Below are 18,501 nucleotides of genomic sequence, written 5' to 3'. Positions count from 1 at the left end.
AAGGGATCGAGAATCCAAACTAGCTTGGTACGGAATGTCAGGTCATCTTTTAGCCGATTGCGAATGTATTCGTTTTCACTTTCTTTTTTTTCTCTCTCTCTCTCTCTCTCTCTCTCTCTCTCTCTCTCTCTCTCTCTCTCTCTCTCTCTCTCTCTCTCTGAAAGCTAGAGATGGGTGACCATGTCTTGACATACAAGATCCCATGGCTTGCCGCTTGCATATTGCTAAATTGCTAACATATCCCCTGGGTGGTCATGTCTGGTTCATTTAAGCTTAGCGCCGTGCCGCTGGTGGCTGATTTCTATCGCTGCTTGACTCGCGGCTCTTAGTGCGTCTGACTCACTCCAGATGTTGTGATATATCGAACTGTAACGACAGTCTATTCCAATAGGTGTTGGCGCGGAGATGCACATTGCACACCCCAATTGAGATCTCCATGGCTATTTCCTACTATCATAGGCCGGATTAAAATGAACTCGGATTAACTACTTCTGAGTTTGCGAGTAGGCTGGACTAAACTCAGATGGACAGATCGAAGGTCCTGTACAGCGCCTCCACTACCGTTACATATAAAAAGACTACCAGAAAGGGGGTCGTAGTTGGCAGACGCTGAGCTGCCTCGGCCATAATACTCGAGTTAACTTAACAGCAAGAAAGACGGATGTACTAGTTCAGAGTTGGACTTCGCTTATCATTCCCATTCAAGGAGATGGGAATTCACGGCCAGCTTGATTGTGCATGCATGTCATGGTGTTGGGCGTAGGGGGTTTGTTTTGCTTTTTTATTCACTCTTGTGTTCTCTTCCGCTAGACTTTAGCCCTTTTGGTTGAGTTCCTAGCCTTATATAAATCTCTCTGCTCGTGGTTTCGAGGAAATATGAATGATTCGATTTCACCTCTCAGTTCGACAGACGCAAACTGCAACTTTCTAAAACTACAAACTCTATTCTGAAATTTATCTACTTTCTGAATAATGACACCGCTCAAGCTTGAATTGACTGGGACAAGACCATGACTGCAACCTCAATGACCTCTCTTTCACCACTTTACAGTCTGACTGTTGAATTTTGTCTGCTGAATTTCCGCCATGATAGCATTCATACGTTTCGTTGAGGCCAATTGTAAGTTCTTTGCTCAGCGATCTTTTACCGTTACTATTACTGCATTTCTCTTCAGTGAAACAACAGATTGTAAGGTGAGCAGACGAATAACGAGCTCAAGAGCTATTTCAACTGACTCTTATAGGGGCTATAAGTGAACTACGAGCAATCCAGCCATGAACCGGCACAAATAGTTGAAAGGTGACTAGTCTTGGAAACGCGAGATCCGGCCTACCATGTGTAAGAATGATGGGTTGTTACACCAGTGGTATGTCATCTGTGGAAAGTTCGCCGGTTTGATTTACAGATCAACAAAGAAGATTCTATGTCTTCGAGCAGCCCAAGCTCATTGTTGTTCTAATAAGCATATCAGCTTGTCCTTAACTTTGTTTTATCAGGCACATTGATATCAATAGACCGGCCGCCTCGTCAGCGTTAGTTCTGATTTCAGTGGTTGAGTTGCGTGATATAACGCCGTTTTTGTTATACTAAATCAAATTTAAGCCACATGGCTCGCGGAAACAGAGGCTGGCAGTCGGGGCTATCCTGGGTTGTTCTGTCACTCTCCAACTGTTATGCTTTATAGACCAAGAGGATGGAGGAGATTCCAAAATTTGGATATCACTGTGTTTTTCTAGGTCATTTCTGCTGATAACTTTAATTTGTTGTGGAGCTCAAATGGGACATTACCTTACTCGTGGTTTTCTTCTGAATTATTAGCTGAAAGACGAGGCTGTTATTTATTTTACGTCGATTATATATATATATATAATTTGAATCATATCTTAATCATACGCAGTATAACTTGTATTAGAGATTTGATAAAGGTTAACTGTTACTACACGTATGGGTTTTCGTGAGACGCGGCGCCTCATCGATTTATGGGCGGGGGTTCATTTACATCGGTGTTCCGCAATATTATGACGACGTTAACCCCATTGAAGGTCGGATGCGTTGCCTAATTTGGAAGGTCTCTAATCCTCCACCAACACACGCCCTCGGGGAAAGGTATTTCATTCGTTCAAGCGAAATACTAGCTTTGCAAACTTTTTCCCAATACGGGGACCCAATTTCTCAGCTGCACCCCGCTAACAACTGGCCGTAGTTTAAGTTGGACTTTTTCCCCTGTCCGAATCTTCTACCACATAAGCTGCCAAGTCGTCGGTTTGGCTGCTCCCACACGACACACGGTGTTCGGTAAGAATGAAGTCTTCTTTCGTGGTCTTGGCGATTGCCGCCCGTCTCACATCGGCGGTGCTGTATCCCGAAACATCCGTCAACAACCACACATGCGCCATTCAGGATTCTAAATCTGTACTGTCTTGCTCTGCCAAGGCTGTACCAGGCGTGTCGGACTCTTGCTGCGTCGAGACGTGAGTTTTCATTTTCATTTTTTTTTTCTTATTTCGCGCCATTGATGTAGGCGCTGCGCTGGCTGACTGACACTGGTCCTTTCATCCGTTGCTGCTGGCTCATAATAATGTATCATCCCAATCGACCAACCAACTAACGCGTCAAAACTTCCAGCTTCGGTGGTCTACTACTTTTCACCCAGTTTTGGAACACTTACACCGGTCGCGAGGACCAGGGTCAGCTGCTCCCCGAGTCTACCTGGACGCTGCATGGACTATGGCCAGATTTCTGTAACGGGTCTTACAGTAAGACGCCTGCCACGTATTTCCCCATTCTCAATTGACACCGTCTAATCCCGTCGCTCCACAGCCCAGTACTGCGACTTGACCCGCCAATATGACCGTTTCCCTTCCCCCAATGTCACCAACTGGCCTGCTCCCAACACGCAGGTGCCCGCCTACAATGGCCCCAGCATCGCCGACTTCGTCAAGGAGTTCGGCCGGGATGATCTCCTTGAGTACATGAACACGTACTGGGTCGCGCAGGGACAGCCCAGCTACGAGTTCTGGGAGCATGAGTTTGCCAAGTAAGCCAAGGTCTCGTTTAATCCTGAGGAAGATGATATTGTGCTAACATAACTGATTTTTTTGATTTTTTTTTGGTAGGCATGTAAGTTGGACCGTCGGGTTGGTCGACTGTTGACTGGATCGTGACTAAATAAATGCGCCATGTTCTAGGCCACTTGTTTCTCCACCTTTGATGGCAAGTAATCTGTTATGCCATTGTGTTTTTCTCCTTTCCATTGTTGCTAACAAATACTCCAGTCCCTTGCTATGGACCAAAGTACCAGAAGAACCAGGAAGTGGTCGACTTCTTTGAGACTGGTACGTGAGCCGACTATAGCCGTTTTCCCCTTCTGCATTACCAAAGCACTAACCATCCCTTCCTCAAGCCATTATGTATTATCGCCGAACACCGACCTGGCAATGGTTGAGCTCGGCTGGAATCGTACCTTCCAACACGACGGCCTATTCGCTCAAGTCCATCCAGGCTGCCTTGACCAGCAGCTATGGTGCTCTGCCATACATCGGCTGTAAGTCTCTGCGGCTCTTTCCTCTCAAACCAAGCTTTGAAATTTCTGACCAGCAGCTCCAGGCTCGGGACCACGCTACAATGAGACCGCTGCTGGTTCAGGGAGCCTCGACAACGGCCGCACTGCCCTCTCGGAGGCATGGTATTATGCTCATGCCTACGGCCGACCCCAAGATGGCAACACGGTCCCTTTGAATGCCAGCGGATCCGTTACCAGCTGCGCCAGTACACCCGGCGCGGTTTGGTACTACGAGCCCTCTGCCAACGCAGTAAGGAAGGTGGTTGCTTGAGGGCGTTGAGATTTTACTAGACCTAAAACGGAACGGGGCCTGTTGGAGTCGCAAGCAGCTCTTGCTACGGCTCAGCCAAAAAAAGCAGGCATCTGTTTTTCTTGCCTCAAGGCCTGGACAATCAGATTTTACCTAACCCTGTTGACGGCAACTAAGGTTTGAAAAGCGACCGGTAATTGTGAAGGCGACGTCCGGGAATGGAATTGGCATGTCTGAAACTGCCACCCCATATTGTCTTGTTGTTTACGACGAGCAACCAGCAAACACGCGTAACTAAATGGTGGATAGTCCCTTGAAGGCTTGAACGGTCATGACACTTCTTTGTTTCGTGCTTACGTAGGACACCAACTGCTTTTTATAAACATCAAAACTTGATGCATTTTTTTTCGCTGCCAACAGCGTGTTCCTGCCAATTAACGGCAATACATCGTGATGTGGAACTGCCTCGGACACGCTTCTTTCCGCTGCTAATGCCTCAATAATACACAACCGTTTCAACAAAAGAAAAGAAAAAGAGGGGGGAAAATCAAATCTCATCTCCATGCTTCATCAATCATTAAAACACCTTTCGTCCTCCACAGACTAGCAATTGCCCCAAGGTTCCGAAGTCGGCCTACTCCGAGGGAAGTCGGTCAGGCTCCCCCGGTAGTGTAGCCTGCCTTAACGCATCTAGCACATCCCTCTCAAATGCGGGAATCTCGTCCATCAGCGGCTCCAAACTTTTCCAGAAGTCATCGATCCAGCGCTTTTTGATCACGAGCCGCAACAACGGAGTCTTGAGGGTGTCCGGCTGCTCGTTCTCATATGTGTGTCTGATAACCTCGCCGAAGCTATGCCACCGCCACATTATATCTTTCTCGGCTGCCTTCGTTGCCTCTCGGTGCTTCTTCAGACAAAGCGCCTTCAGCTGGGGGACCAGAAGCCGATCCGCCAAGGTGTAGACTCGGAGCGCGAAGAGAATTGTCTTGCACGTGGCGCCTGGGTTGGAGTGGTGCGATAGCGGGATGCGTTTTGAAGTCTGGAAAAGCTGTGGTAGTGTGTCTGTTTTTGATCCGATAATATCAGTTGGCTTGGTGCAGATGAACGGTGTATCCAATTTGTACGTTTAAAGCAGACCTTGCATCATAATCGAATGTAGTTGAGAAAGAATTAACAAATATGATTATCTATTGAGATTACACCTTACCGGATGACGGGGAATACGATGTATACGATCTTTTGGGCCAGGAGGATAAGGCAGGGCGAGGTATAGCTGCATTAATATTCGTGCTGGCTAGAGTTGCTGCTTGAAGAAACGGATTCTGAGTAGCCACTATGCCAAAGTCGATAGAGCCGGCCACAGTCCTGGCTCCAAATACTGGGTAAGGAAGCTTCGCTGCATCGACGAGCCGACCGGTAGTGGCTGTGGGTACAATATCATTTTGGAATATTGATGTCCTCGGACCTCGCCAGCCACGATTGTAGTCTGCAAGCCTGAGCTCTTCGGGAGAAAAATGTTTATACTCTGCTTGCGCCGAGATGTGCTGACACGCTTCGAGAGAGTCCTCTTCTGCACCAGATGGGGCCTTCAATGTCGCCTTGAATGGCCAGGGCGTTCCCACCAGGAGTGAATAATGGTCATTTCCGGGAAGCTGCGACTCTGTTGGCAGCTCAAGTTTTCCCGTGTACATGTAGTCCACCAGGAGCACGAACACTGAAGATTCAACGTCAAGAAGCTCGATTACACCCGTCTGTGCTTCCTGTTTGCTTGCATTATGTATTCAGCTGAGGACTTTGCAGATTAAGGGTGATGGAACATCAGAGGGAGAGAAGTTGATAGCTTGACTTGCCTTGAAATGACCTGAGCAAGAACTGTCGAAATATGCGCTTTGGCCGCAAACAACAGCTTTGTGAAGATTGAACTCGTCCATGCCCTTGCCGACTTTGACCACAAGGTCGGTGTACTTTTGGTCCCTGCGCATTGCGCTCATGATAGCAGAAAGATGGTCTGTAGCCATGTTTGTGCCTCGAATAACGAGTTCTTGGTATGGATATGGAGGCGTGTTGGGTTAATGAATAGGTATCCACTGCTTCGTCGTCGAGCGAGGTATGGATGATTTGTTTCCAAAAGCTTGAATTCAAAGGAATGAGGTCATGGGGATTATTCAGATGGTCCGGTGGGAAATTCTTCCTACTGCAAAAGCTCTCACTGTAGAGTGACGAGGAGGTGAGAGGCAGCTGAGTTTGGTGTGGACACAAAAGCGGCACGACAGCTCCACAGAAACAGCAGGCTGGCTACAGATGGAGCTGCCACTTGCCGTTTTGGTATGTATGACGGCTGGGAATGGAAGGAAGTTGCGAAACTCTCCATTCCCCATTCTACCCCCATGCTGATTGGTGCAAGATGAAGCTACGGCCACCTACTATCCAAAACTTTGGTGACAGCTGCTGGCGACAGATTCTTTATTTATATCCTCTACTACATCACCGTATACTGAATGATTTCTCCTGAATGGTGTTGATCATGAAGACGTTAATTCTGCTATATACCTGTAGATATCCCTGGATATGACTGGAGCCTTTGATTGAGGATCAAGCGGCTACACTCCGGGATATAAACGACACAACTCCCAGGCAGGTGCCGAGAAATGTACTGCCCAAGGTTGCCCCAGGGCCTTCTTCACCGCGAACCCCTGAACAGCTCACCCTCCAATCCTCGATTGATCAGAGTTTCTTCTCGCCAACCGCGTCATGCTGGGACTTGATGTCCTCAAACTCGGCAACCTTGGGCTCAACCTCGGACGACTCGGTGTTCTTCAATGTCTGGTCGGCAGTGACAATGCCAACATGGGCTTCCTCCCCATCAAATAACCAAGCAATGTTCTCGAGCGTGCGGCCACGCGTCTCGGGGTAGGTGAGCCACACGTCGACAATCATCATGACAAGGATGGCAAGGAATACGAAGTAGTATTTCCAGCCGATAGCTTCAAGTGCGAGGGGGCTGTTGAATGATTACATATTTTTTTTTTCAGTCAGCTATTATCATTTCGAGATCATCATGAAAGGTTATGGGCCTAGAAGATCTGGAGCGGCCGGGAATCGACATACTTGACGAAGGTGTTGAAAAAGATGGCGGCCAGGGTCACCGAGGAGCAAACAGCAAGACCCCTGGCTCGAAGCTGATATGGCCAGATCTCGACGGTATATGAGATGACAAGTGGTGTCAATGCGACATCGTAGCCGAGGAAGTAGCTGTTTATTGGAGTCAGTTCGGTATATCCTTCTCAGTGGTGGGTGAAATGGAAAGCAGACATGATGGAAAGGTTCCTGAGGGGTAAACTGACATGAAAAGGAACGGAACAACTGCCAGACCGGTCGGTCCATGACCAGTCTCGGCGAAGGATCCTGACAATCCAGTGATGATGATGTACGATACAAGCATAATGGATCCCTTTTCAAATGGGAAATGTCAGCAAGTGGGGTTTAACTTAACAAAACAAGTATGGTGCCGGAGAAAGCTATTGACATACCGAAAGCATGAACAGGAACTTTCTCCCGACCTTATCCACCGACAAGGCGGCCAAGGTAGCAAAGATGAGGTTCCAAATCTGAAGGCAGGCCGAAATGAGGGTCTGCTCCGTGACACCAGTGATGCCGACGTTCTCCAACACAAGGGAAAGATAGTAGCTGATGACGCCGTTGCCAACCCACTGAGCGTAGAAGCCCAGCGTGATGGTAATCCACAGCCGGTGCCTATTGCCCTTGGTCGCCCACAGATCAGACCAGGACGTGCTCTCCTTGGCGGCCTGCTCGGCCTTGATGGTCTCCTCGATCTCGGACATCTCAAAGTTGATGAGTGGGTGGTGAATGTCCCCTCCGACGTGCGATCGGGCCAGGTTGGCACGCGCCTCCTCGGCTCGCCCGACACTGACGAGCCAACGGGGGCTCTCGTCGATAAAGTAGAGCGCGGGTGCGATGAGAACCGGGAGAAGGGCCATCAAGCCCGACGGAATGCGCCAGCTCGCATCGCCCTCCATGTTGCGGGTGCCAAAGGTGGCCCAGGCGGCGATGACGGCGCCCACATACCAACCGCAGTTGTAGCAACTCGAAGCAATGCCGCGGTGTGTCGGGAACGCGTTCTCGGCGATCAGCAGAGGTGCTCCAATCGAGAGACCCTGGGATATGCCCATGATGAAGCGCGCAATAATGAAGCTCTTGTCATCCTGTGCTGCGGTCTGCACAGCGGTTCCGATGCATGCGGCGATGATGCTCAGCCAAAGTCCGATTTTGCGACCCCAGCGGTTGCAGACCATGGCTGCCAGGGGGAAGGAAACGACGGCACCGAGTGAGTATATGGCGTTGATGAAACCGAGCCAGGCGCCCTGGGCTGTTGTTTTACGTCTTTGGCATCAGCATTGAAATGGCCTTTCAGGGAGCTTCATGTCAGGGGATGGGCAGTTTCCTCACGTACGATTGTGCATGAATGCACGCCATTGTGGCAGCGCCAAATATCCATTCATGATGGAACCATCAAACCCATTGGAGCTCGTAAAGAACATGAGGAAGAAGATGCAGCCGTTGAGCTTGAGCAGATGCGGCTTCTTCCACCATGGGACGCCATCATCAGGCAGAACCCTGGCCAGCTCGTGGCCGACCGACTTTTCGTTGGCCGAAGACATGTCTTCTAGGACCGTCTGTCTGTTTTTCCCTCCGAAGTGCTTGCCTTTCAAGTTCGACTTCAATGTCCCAAGGTCAGGTAGGAACCACGGTACAGGCAGGATCTTACTTGTCAACCAACCCGACAGACCGGAAAGCCACCAGGGAAATGTAGCAGCACACCATGTATCCAGAGCACGGGTGCAAACAGCAGCTTTTTAAATACCCCAAGCCCCCTGTCCGACCACACCATCATCGCGGTCGTCCTGAAATCCCTCCACGGCAAAACGGCGGCACCTTCACAAGGGCCAAACCTGATCAACAACCATCGCATCCCGTTCTTCTCCGTATGAACTGGGGCAAATGGATCCTTTGTTCAGCTCCTAGAAGAACATGCTGCAGCTAATAGGTTACCAAGCCACAGATAGACCGAAGTACAGCCGTTATGAGCTCTTCATTCCCCAACAGCCAGCAAGCACCCCATGGGGGGACAGGCCTCTCTGGTGGATTCTTGTCGCTTGGCGTGTAGGCAATGAGACCTACAACGATTCATGCCTTGGTTGTGAGGGGAAATGTTGGAGATGACCGTCTGGGGTAGAATATTCCTGGAGCGAAGTCGACCACAAACAGAGGAGCCTGGACAGCGGCCGAGGCCAATCACAAGACAACCTCATCCGTGTCAGGAAATTGACTCGTGCGGGGTCCCCACCTGCTGTCCAGGGCTGACGTTCAATTTCTCCGCTGCCCAGATCTTGGCGTCTGGCTGCTGGATTTTCCTTTCGGCATTGTCAAAACGTCTTTGCGGAGGTGGTTGCATCGGGATGCCGTGACATGATGACTTCCAACTATTCTCCAAGGTCGGGAGGTCCCCGAGTTAAATCCCCGAGTAAAGGAGTTCGACCGACCAGTTCAACCAGATCATGTCACGTGATACCCCGAATCGCAACCATCCTCATGGTCTTTTTCGTTGATTCCATATCCAGTCGTCTGGCATCAGATTGCTATCTTCTCGTAATATCCAGTCTTCCCAGTCGAACCAAAGTATGACGAGATGAACTATGTGATAGAGAACTACTAACAAGTCTTGACCTGAAAGGGGAGTCCTCAAAATCCCTCACACAAGGTTCACTCAAAGGAGCGCTATGTGTTTCCATCCCTACTGTCTACATCGTCACCGTCAGTCTTCACAGGAAGGATCTCGCGTCCCTGGGCACCCGAAGTTTGCACGCCGCCGCAGAGCTGTTCATTATAGACCCGAACTAGGAACAGCGTAAGTAGCCATAGCGAAGGCGGCATCAGCTTCTTTCACCTTTCACGGGGAAATCTATTATAGCGATGCTAATTACGGGGCTAACATGAGCTGGGCATCCAGGTACCTGGGCGCACATCAGGGATTTAGGGGTTTTGCGGACATCTTAGAACAGTATGCGCGGATCGAGACCAGGATGCGGGGGAGTACGAGGTCGAAAAAGGGACCCGATAATATTAATGTGTTTTTGAGGGTTGTCCTTCGGGAGCGATCTTAGGGCGAGTGCAACTCAAGACATTTCAAGAAGCACATGCTACTCAAATACAGTAACCGAGCCAAATCCATCGCTCACACCCTTCACCCGCGCACCCACCTCCAAAGGATCCCCTTCCCATACCACGAACCCGCCCTGGTTCTCCAGTCTCTTCACACCCAACATCCTTTCTATCCCCGCACCGATAAACCCCAAAGCCTCCTTTCGCCCAATCTTACCACCGCTGTTCCGTCCCGCAATCCCAGCAAGCAACCCCAGGTCCCGTACCAACCAGTCCTCTTCCAAGCCGATTCCCACGGGCACTCCGGCAGCGTGTAGGATGTCGACAGCCGTGCCGTTCGTGAGCGGGGCGCCGGTGAGACAGCGACGCTGCTCCCACACGGTACAGTAGCTCTGCAACGGGGCAAGGATGACACCTGCAATCTTGGCTTCGGCGAGCTCGGAAGCTACGAGATGCGACTCGGCGCCGCCAAGTATTATCAGCCTGATTTTCGACTTTCCCTTCTCGACGGAGGACTTTTCGAGAGATTTCACTGTGGTCTTTTCCACCTCCTTTTTTACCCGGAGAATTGCAGCGATGGTATCGGCGCTGTGTACGGTCAATATAAGGGGAATTTCGCCCGTCACAACCTTTTTGAGGTAAGCCTTTTCGGTGAACGTGTCACTGCTGGGGGTACCCTTGTCCCCTTTGTCACCAACTGCATCAACGCCGTCTAGTAGCGCTGACCGGAGCGAGCCCACCGCACTCGAGATGGAAGGTGTCTTGTCGGATTTTCCGTCCTCGGAGAGCGTGTAATGCACTGCAACATCGTCTGACCAGACAGCCCCTTTCTCTAAAGAGTGTTTGGCGCCAGTTCTGAAACCAACACTGACTCCATGATGCGTGAACTGGCCAGAGAGCTTGGGAGCGGAAACTGCGCGTGTGACTCCGTACTTGTTTGCAGCGTGGACCTTCTGGTTATCCAGCGCCAGGCCGTCTACAGCACGCGTGAAGGTGCCGGCCGGGTTTCTGCCGTTGTCTGTGGAAGACTCGGCATCGATGGCGTTGAGACCAATCGAAGATCCAACTGCAATGAAAGGATCTGTGACATGGCCGTTCCGCAGTTTGATAGTCTTGACGCCAGGAGACGAAAGATGCGCAGCGCACGAGCCGACACAGGCCACCTTGCCATTTATGACTGCCATGTTGATCTCACCGGTATGGGTCCCGCCGTCGATGCTGGAGAGAAGGAGATTGGTTATTCCCGTGAAGACGACATTTTGGATCTCAAGGTCTTTCTCAGTGACATGGGCCAGGTTCAAATCTGGCTTGATCAGCTCATTGAAAGGCTTGTCCAGTTCTACGGGATCCTCAAACTGCGCCGTCCCATCGATCCAGACCTGTGCCGGTGCGGCACCCACACTGAGCGGATCGCTGTCCCATACTACGACATCAGCATCGAAGCCGGCCTTGATCTTGCCCAGCCTGTTGCCCAGTCCTAGATATTTCGCCGGCGTCGACGTGACGGACGCAAGCGCAGCATGATAAGGCAGGCCATATCCATAAGCCTTGGCGGCCTCGAAAACGACATGTTGAGCGTTGATCACGGGGTTGTCGCTGACGTATACGGAATCAAGACCAGCATCGAAGAGGATCTTGCCTGCAAACTCGGAAGCGGTATTGGCCTCGTCCTTGTACCACATGTTATCGGCAAAAAGCGCAGATGCCGGGTAGACTCCGCCGTAAACTCTTTTTAGAATCTAGCTGGCATTTTAGCATGTCTTTTCAGGGCTATGAAGTCGGAAGGCCCTTGGTAATACGAGCAACACGACAGATTTAAAATTGTAGCTTACCTCTGGAACAAGAAAAGTCTGGTGAGCATGGTGAAATGCCCTGATCGGGAATTTGAACTCGTTGGTGTGGTCAACCATGGCCTCCAGGTCTGGGATCGTGTAGCAGTGAGTGTTGACGTGCACTTGTCCCCGCAGGGCCGCACTAAGAGACTCCCAACGCAGCTCCTGTGGCAGGTATGTCTGCATGTTTTCTACTCCAAGGGCATCCGCAGCATCACACCAGTCATCCTGCGCCCGCACCAGCTCGGCAGCCTGCTCAAATGCATGCCTAAACTCCCAAGACTCACCCAGTCTGCTCGTCGGTCCCCTCTCTCCGGCCTTACCGTAAACTCTCTTGGCATTTTCACCGCATGCCATCTTCATGTAGCGCCAGTTGCGGTCAGGGTCGGCGAGCATATCCACAGCACTGATCTCTTGACGGCCGTCCTGCCGGCCGACGGCGTGTTTGATGACGTACGCCTCGCCGCCTATGTTGTTGGCCGAGCCTGGGAGGACAAGCGAGGTGGTAACGCCGCCGGACTTGATGACGCGGATCTGGGGGTCAAGAGGTTTGATGCCGTCGATGGAGCGAACATAGGGCGTAATATCGGATGACATCTCGTTGGTGTCGTCGTTTCCACGGAGACCCGGGAGAGGGTCAATGCCCGCATGGCTGTGCATGTCGATAATGCCTGCCGTCAGCGGTCGGCCACGGGCATCGTATGTGATAGTGTCTTGGGTAAACTTGATGCTTCCGGACGGTCCAACCTCAACGATCAACCCATTCCTAAGGAGAACGTCGACATCCCTGATCCACTCAAAGCCCACGCCGCGCCGGGCATCGTCAGGCGGTGTGCCCTCAGTCGGCTCGCCGGTCCAGACAGTAGCATTCTTGATGAGAGTCGGCCTACCGCCTTCGATATAGCGTGCATTCTTCTCCCTACCTGGACCAGGAGGGTCAATAGGCTTCTGGCGGAGCTTGGCGCATGTGTTTGCGTTGCTGCGAAGCCGGGTGATGTTCAATTTCGGCGCCTTGATAGACGAGGAAGAAGATGCATGTTCGTCAACGGGTTGGATCTGCCTCCATTGGGCATACACAATGAATGTCAGAAACCCAATGACCAAGGCACGCAGCGCTCTCGACCGGCGAAAGCCATTTCCACCTCTCCTGTGACGGAAGTCTCGGCGCCAAGCAATTGGTTGCTGCAGGTGGTCGTCGTGTAAGACAGCATAGCCTGCTGCTGCTTCAGGACGCTTCTCCATCCTTTTTTCTTCTTTTCTGTCCATCTTTTCCACCTCTCTAGTTGGACATGAATCCCGTTCCAATAGGACAAGAATAAGAAGAAGTGGAAGAAGAAGAAAAGAAAGTGCAATGGGTTGTCTGCAAAAGGTGAAATGAGCAACCACAATGTCCCAGATGCCGTGCGTGCCAAAGTTTAAAGAAGGTAGAAAGAGAGGATGGGAACCCAAACCATTGACCAGTCAACAACAAGCACGTGATGATGACACCATTGATAAGGCTTGGTACGGTACTACCTCAGCTAAGACAGACAACAACCTTGATAGCAACCACCTTATCTGATTGTCACTGACCCTAACCCATATCCAGACAATGGTCGGTCGGCAGAACTGCGGCTACACCGATTTTTTTTGGGTTCGATTTCGAACCATTCCGTCTCCACTTTTCCCCTCACAAACTCGGGGAATTTTGGAGGCGACGTGAACTGCAAAGGCAGCTTCCAAGGTACCTAGAGTGGATAGCCTGGTAAGGTAGTAGTAGGTACAGTACTTATACTATAACACGACAATCGTGAAAGCCAAGTTGTTGACTGTTCATGACCTCCTGTCAAAGCAAAGTTAAGGTCCCAAACATAGCTCGACAAAAGCAATCTACCCGGACTACATACTCGTTTGTCGTTGGCGGGGTCCGGCAACTCCAAATGAAAAACAAAAAAGGTAACGATCAATATTGTTCAAAAGTCAGAAACTAAGCGATGACAGACCATGGTCCCGTGGGACGGCGGGCGTGCGTGTTTTTGTTTTTCCATGGCTTGTCTGGTTGGGGCACTCTACCTGCAGGAGGTTGAGCCCCGATTTCCCAACTGCCGTCCGTCTCTAGCTAACTAATATGGATGCTATAGTTCGTGTGCGCTGGGCCGGCTGAGCCGGTAGTTCCCCACCACGCCACCCATGGACTTCCCCCGCATGTCCCGGCAAGCCCGGTAGTCGTAAACTTTTTTTTTTTTTTTAGACAATGAGCCTGCAATTGAAAACACTGCTGAATACCCAAGGTATGTAGTAGGTAAGGTAGGTTATCCTATTTCTATCTAGTTTACGACCTGTGTGACAAAACCTCGGGTTTGGTAAAGCTATCCCTTTTTTTCATCTCTTCTAGTCGAGATAGACTATCAACCATCCCAGGTTAAGCTTGGCGCTGTTGAAACCTGCCTAGGTACCTATCTACCTTAGGTACCCTGTCTGATAGTGTACAGTACGTCCAACCCCAAGATTTCATCTACAATAGTACTCTCCTCCCAACAACGCCCCAAGACTAATATAAGAGCACAAATCGTCAATTCAGCTTCGCTCCACCTTGCGCCAAAGAAAGAGAGAAAAAAACACCGCAATCATGGCGGCAGCCTCTGTTCATAATGACCTAAAGCGGATCAACCTTGTCAACATCGCCCACGTCACCTACAAATACAAGGATGTTGCCAAGGCCCGTCAATTCATGGAGGACTTTGGCTTCTACGAGACCAAGCGTTTGGGCGAAAAGACCTACTACCGTGGCTATGGCTCCGAGCCCTTCGTCTTGTGCGTCGATCAGGCCGACCAAGATGAGTTTGGCGGCGCCGCCTTTGCCGTCGAGTCCGAGGAGGACTTGATGCATGCCTCCAAGACGCTTCCCAAGGAGTGCAAGCCCTCTGAAATCTATGACCTAACGGACGCTCCCGGCGGCGGCAAGGCTGTGACCTTTTATGATCCTGTCGACGGCTTTCCGTTCCACCTGGTCCACGGCCAGGAAAAGGTAGATGTCAGGGACCCTGAGTTCCCGGACCTCAAGGTCAACTACCCTCTAGAGAAGACGCGTCCCGTCAACCGTTTCCAACGATTCCAGAAGAGGCCGGCACCGGTGCACAAGCTGGGTCATTTCGGCATGTGCGTGACCAACTTTGCCAAGTGTTATGAGTTTTACTCGACCCGGTTCAACTTTTTCCCGAGCGAGGTGGGTTGCTTTTTTGCCTATTGCTTTTTTGTCCTACTATCAAAAAGCACGACTGTTGATCGATCGGACTTGGCGGGAATATGCTAACAAACTCTCTGGTATTTTCCTTTGTGAATTAACAGCTGGCCTATAATCAGAAAGAAGAGGACGTTTCCGTCTTCTTTCGCCTGAACAGGGGGTCTCAAAAGGTCGACCACCACTGCTTCTTCTTCTTCGAGGGGCCCAAGATGCACGTCCATCACTCTTCTTTCGAGACGCACGACTTTGACACCCAGGTCCTGGGTCACGATTGGCTGCGCGAGAAGGGCTACGAGAACTGCTGGGGTGTCGGTAGGCACATCATGGGCAGCCAGATCTTTGACTATTGGTGAGTTTCTCCGACTAAAACTCAGCCGGGCCTAATTGGAAAGCTATCACTGCTTTATGTGTACTGACTGGAACCACTTGAACACAGGTTCGACCCTGCTCGCTTCATTATGGAGCACTACGTGGATGGCGATCTGCTCGACATGTCGGAGCCGACACATCGCACGGCGGCATCTGCGGATAGTTTGGCTGTCTGGGGCCCTAATGTCCCGGAGACTTTCCTGACCTGAATGGGGCGAAAAACGTAACACAAGGCTGTATGCGTCAAGTATTATAGCGAGACGAGATTTGTAAAGCTAGCCCGAAGGTTCATCCACCTGGTCTCATCAACTGTCAATATCTGCGTAGTAGCAAAGTCGAAAGAAAGCGTATTGGTTTACTGGTTGACTAAAGAGTCTACCTGCAGTGGAATTATACTGTTCTGGTGCAGTTTAAATGCTAATCAAGTAGCGGAGCTCGCTACTCCCATCCATATAAAAATCTTTTCCTCGCCCTGCTGTTTTATGTCCGGACCATCGGGTAATGCGGTAGACGGGAGAAACTAATACAATGCTCGTATAAATAAGCCAGGCATCAATTTGCCAATAGAATAAGAGACCAATTAATGAAAATAGAGCGAGAAAATAAGCATCTACTTGCTCATAGCAAGCGCAACTGCAATTTGAGTGAGAATGGAAAACGTGCAAACTTATGCAAACTCGGCTCCGAGGTGGATGATTAGCGAGAGCATGGCTTGAAGCAAGACCAAGACGACCACACTCTGGCGCCTCAGTTGGAAAAAGAAAGAAAAAAAAAGAATCACCGACGGAGCTTCATGGAAACTCTACTTCCAAGCACCTCCAACGCCGTCTCAAATGTGACAATGTCATGGCCCAACTTGTTGCGCCGAGACCTAACAGCAGCGCTCTCGCCGGCGATGCCCTCGAGCTGTTCTGCATCCATGCTGTAAACAAGCTTCGAGTTGAATACCTTGAGTGGTCCGTCTTCCGCAAAGAGTAGATAATGATGAACCGCTTGCAGACAAACATTATCTGCGAATCGTTTCATGGCAACCTTGTAGTAACTCTTGAGTACATCGTGTATATGCTGCTGCATTGATTCGGCGTTGGACTGACTGGACATTGGCAGTGATCTGAGGGCTGCCTTGGACACGGGAAACTCCTGGTTTGGCTCGTGGCTGTCCCATGTCTCGTCATCCATACTAAAGAGTGCCTTGATGTTTGCCAGTACACGCTCCTGTTGGGCCCTGGCGAGTGCGTCATTGAAGTAAGGGTTGAGTGTAAATGGCGACTGTGTGCGCTCAATATTGACGAGAAATTGGGCGTGTTCCTTGGCGCGCATGTAACGCTGCTCAATTTCGCCCGCAAGGAACTGTTCAAGCTCTTCTCGCACACCTTTGTCCAGACACACCTCTCCCATCACCTGATGTATGAAGCGGTGGACAAGTACAATGGCTATACTCACGTATGCGCTCGTAATTGTTGCCCAGTTCTTGGTTTGTTCCTGAAATATGGCCGCGAGGAGAGCCGTACTGAACTGGAAGGTTTGGTATTCTTGTCAGTTTTGCGCTCGAGGGTTCGACAGCAACACGACACACTCCCTGGGGTTCTTTCCGAAATTTTGACTTACAGTGCCCAGATCCATGCCACGGCTATTGTTGTATGTATCTTGGATGAAGGTGCGAATGTCATCAGCATTGTTGATCTGGTGCTTTGTGCTCTTGAAAATATCTTGCAGTTGCACAAGATACGGATTCTCGGGCTCCTTGAGAAGACGAGCGACACACGGGAAAATATCACTCAGGCTCTTGCGTGAGGGCGGCTGTGCATATTCTTCCGACTCTTCTTCAGATTGCTCGCTTGAGCAATCGCTACTGGGGGCTTCCGAATCACGCCTAAACTTCTTGGAGACGTGGTCCTCAGAGAAGGCCCTTGTATGGCCCGCGTCAGCAATACCCTTGGAAAGCTTCTCGTCAAGTTCGACAATACGTGTGACCAGCCTCATGTCGTCAGAGTTGAATACAGAGCGTCCGCCATAGCTGGCTCCCAGGGCATCGTGGACAATGCCCTGGAAATGATCGCTGATATTTCCCAGATACGCCCGTTGCGCATTGGTGTCAGACCTCGGCGCCCCCAAACCATCCAGCGTAGCTTTGAGCTCCCCTAATTTTGCCTTAATCTCCTCTCTAAGCTTTGGGAACTCTTGCTTGATCAGGTCAGTGAGAAGGCCATGAACCTTGGTCTTGAGTGCCGAAGCCCCAGTTCTGCCTGTATTTTTCAGTGTAGACCATGGATGTTCGGAGAAGAAAATCTCTTCAGCCTCCTGGCCATCAGCAAGGCTGGACTCTCCGTCGTCTGGGCCTCGATTTTTGACGATATGGTAGCCAAGAACAAGGTCACAACGCTTCCCGGTGACGTGGTCTATGGCAATATTTTGCATCACCCGCTCGATGGCAAGGTCTGGTTTTGTCAGCACTCCCATAGTTCGCTCCATGGTCGGGTCAGCTTGCTTGGCCAGCTTGAGGATCTCCTGGGTTGCGGGATCGACGTTTGCGGGGATTATGGCGAGGATTCTGCAGTTCGTTTTCAGTCATCACCTTGTTAGTCTTTCCTAGGTGGTGTTGAAAGTAATGCCAATACAGCAGCAACCGCAATTCAAGTACTTGATAACATACATTGTTCGGTGATTCTGCATGTAGTCTTTGACCATTCTTCTCACCAAAGCAATGTCATTTTCGGTGGTGACGCCCTCTGTCTCCTTGCGGAATATTCCGGGCACATCGATGACGGTAAAGTGCTCTTGCTGTCAGGCGGTCAGTAGTCGACATCACGAAGCCCCAGGGTGACATGATACTGAATCCTTGACATACATCTGGCCCACATATCTCTATTTTGAGAATATGCTTACTGAAAGCACTACCAGATCGCACCTTGCCCGACCTGGTTCGACCCATATTGACACCCATGGCCTCGTTCGCAGCCTCAAAGATGTCGGCCAGCTCATTGTTATCCATCTGCGAGGTCTTGCTGCTTCTGGAAAATTCCATCAACCTGGCAGCCTCGTCCGGGTCCGACTCGTTATGCGGCATAATGGTGACATTGAAGC

At 50.6% G+C, this 18,501-nt stretch overlaps 5 protein-coding genes across 5 annotated transcripts; 2 read left to right on the top strand and 3 right to left on the bottom strand.

Annotated features, from left to right (window-relative positions):
* Positions 1–2,302: 2,302 nt before the first annotated feature.
* PgNI_06418 (uncharacterized protein) lies at positions 2,303–3,834 on the top strand (the record flags this gene model as incomplete). The annotated part of the gene is made up of 7 exons (XM_031126442.1): positions 2,303–2,472; positions 2,627–2,757; positions 2,822–3,038; positions 3,118–3,121; positions 3,297–3,336; positions 3,405–3,545; positions 3,608–3,834. 7 exons carry the CDS (start codon positions 2,303–2,305, stop codon positions 3,832–3,834), a joined length of 930 nt encoding a protein of 309 aa, XP_030982364.1.
* Positions 3,835–4,447: 613 nt separating this feature from the next.
* On the bottom strand, positions 4,448–5,831 carry PgNI_06417 (uncharacterized protein; the record flags this gene model as incomplete). The annotated part of the gene is made up of 3 exons (XM_031126441.1): positions 4,448–4,875; positions 5,021–5,573; positions 5,607–5,831. The coding sequence occupies 3 exons, from the start codon at positions 5,829–5,831 to the stop codon at positions 4,448–4,450; spliced, it is 1,206 nt and encodes a 401-aa protein (XP_030982636.1).
* Positions 5,832–6,350: 519 nt separating this feature from the next.
* On the bottom strand, positions 6,351–8,521 carry PgNI_06416 (uncharacterized protein). The gene is made up of 5 exons (XM_031126440.1): positions 8,285–8,521; positions 7,344–8,200; positions 7,158–7,264; positions 6,922–7,065; positions 6,351–6,814 (listed from the first exon to the last, which is right to left on the bottom strand). The coding sequence occupies exons 1-5, from the start codon at positions 8,490–8,492 to the stop codon at positions 6,538–6,540; spliced, it is 1,593 nt and encodes a 530-aa protein (XP_030982635.1). The 5' UTR covers positions 8,493–8,521; the 3' UTR covers positions 6,351–6,537.
* A 1,510-nt stretch (positions 8,522–10,031) lies between these two features.
* Positions 10,032–13,091, bottom strand: PgNI_06415 (uncharacterized protein; the record flags this gene model as incomplete). Its single annotated transcript, XM_031126439.1, has 2 exons — positions 10,032–11,732; positions 11,826–13,091. 2 exons carry the CDS (start codon positions 13,089–13,091, stop codon positions 10,032–10,034), a joined length of 2,967 nt encoding a protein of 988 aa, XP_030982367.1.
* Positions 13,092–13,950: 859 nt separating this feature from the next.
* On the top strand, positions 13,951–15,866 carry PgNI_06414 (uncharacterized protein). The gene is made up of 4 exons (XM_031126438.1): positions 13,951–14,295; positions 14,386–15,030; positions 15,153–15,397; positions 15,485–15,866. Exons 2-4 carry the CDS (start codon positions 14,434–14,436, stop codon positions 15,624–15,626), a joined length of 984 nt encoding a protein of 327 aa, XP_030982366.1. The 5' UTR covers positions 13,951–14,295; positions 14,386–14,433; the 3' UTR covers positions 15,627–15,866.
* The last annotated feature ends 2,635 nt before the right edge of the window (positions 15,867–18,501 follow it).

This window comes from Pyricularia grisea, chromosome I, assembly GCF_004355905.1.
Source record: "Pyricularia grisea strain NI907 chromosome I, whole genome shotgun sequence".
Lineage (NCBI taxonomy): Eukaryota > Fungi > Ascomycota > Sordariomycetes > Magnaporthales > Pyriculariaceae > Pyricularia > Pyricularia grisea.
Note: the sequence above shows the minus strand (reverse complement) of the source record. Positions and strands in the feature narration are given on the sequence as shown.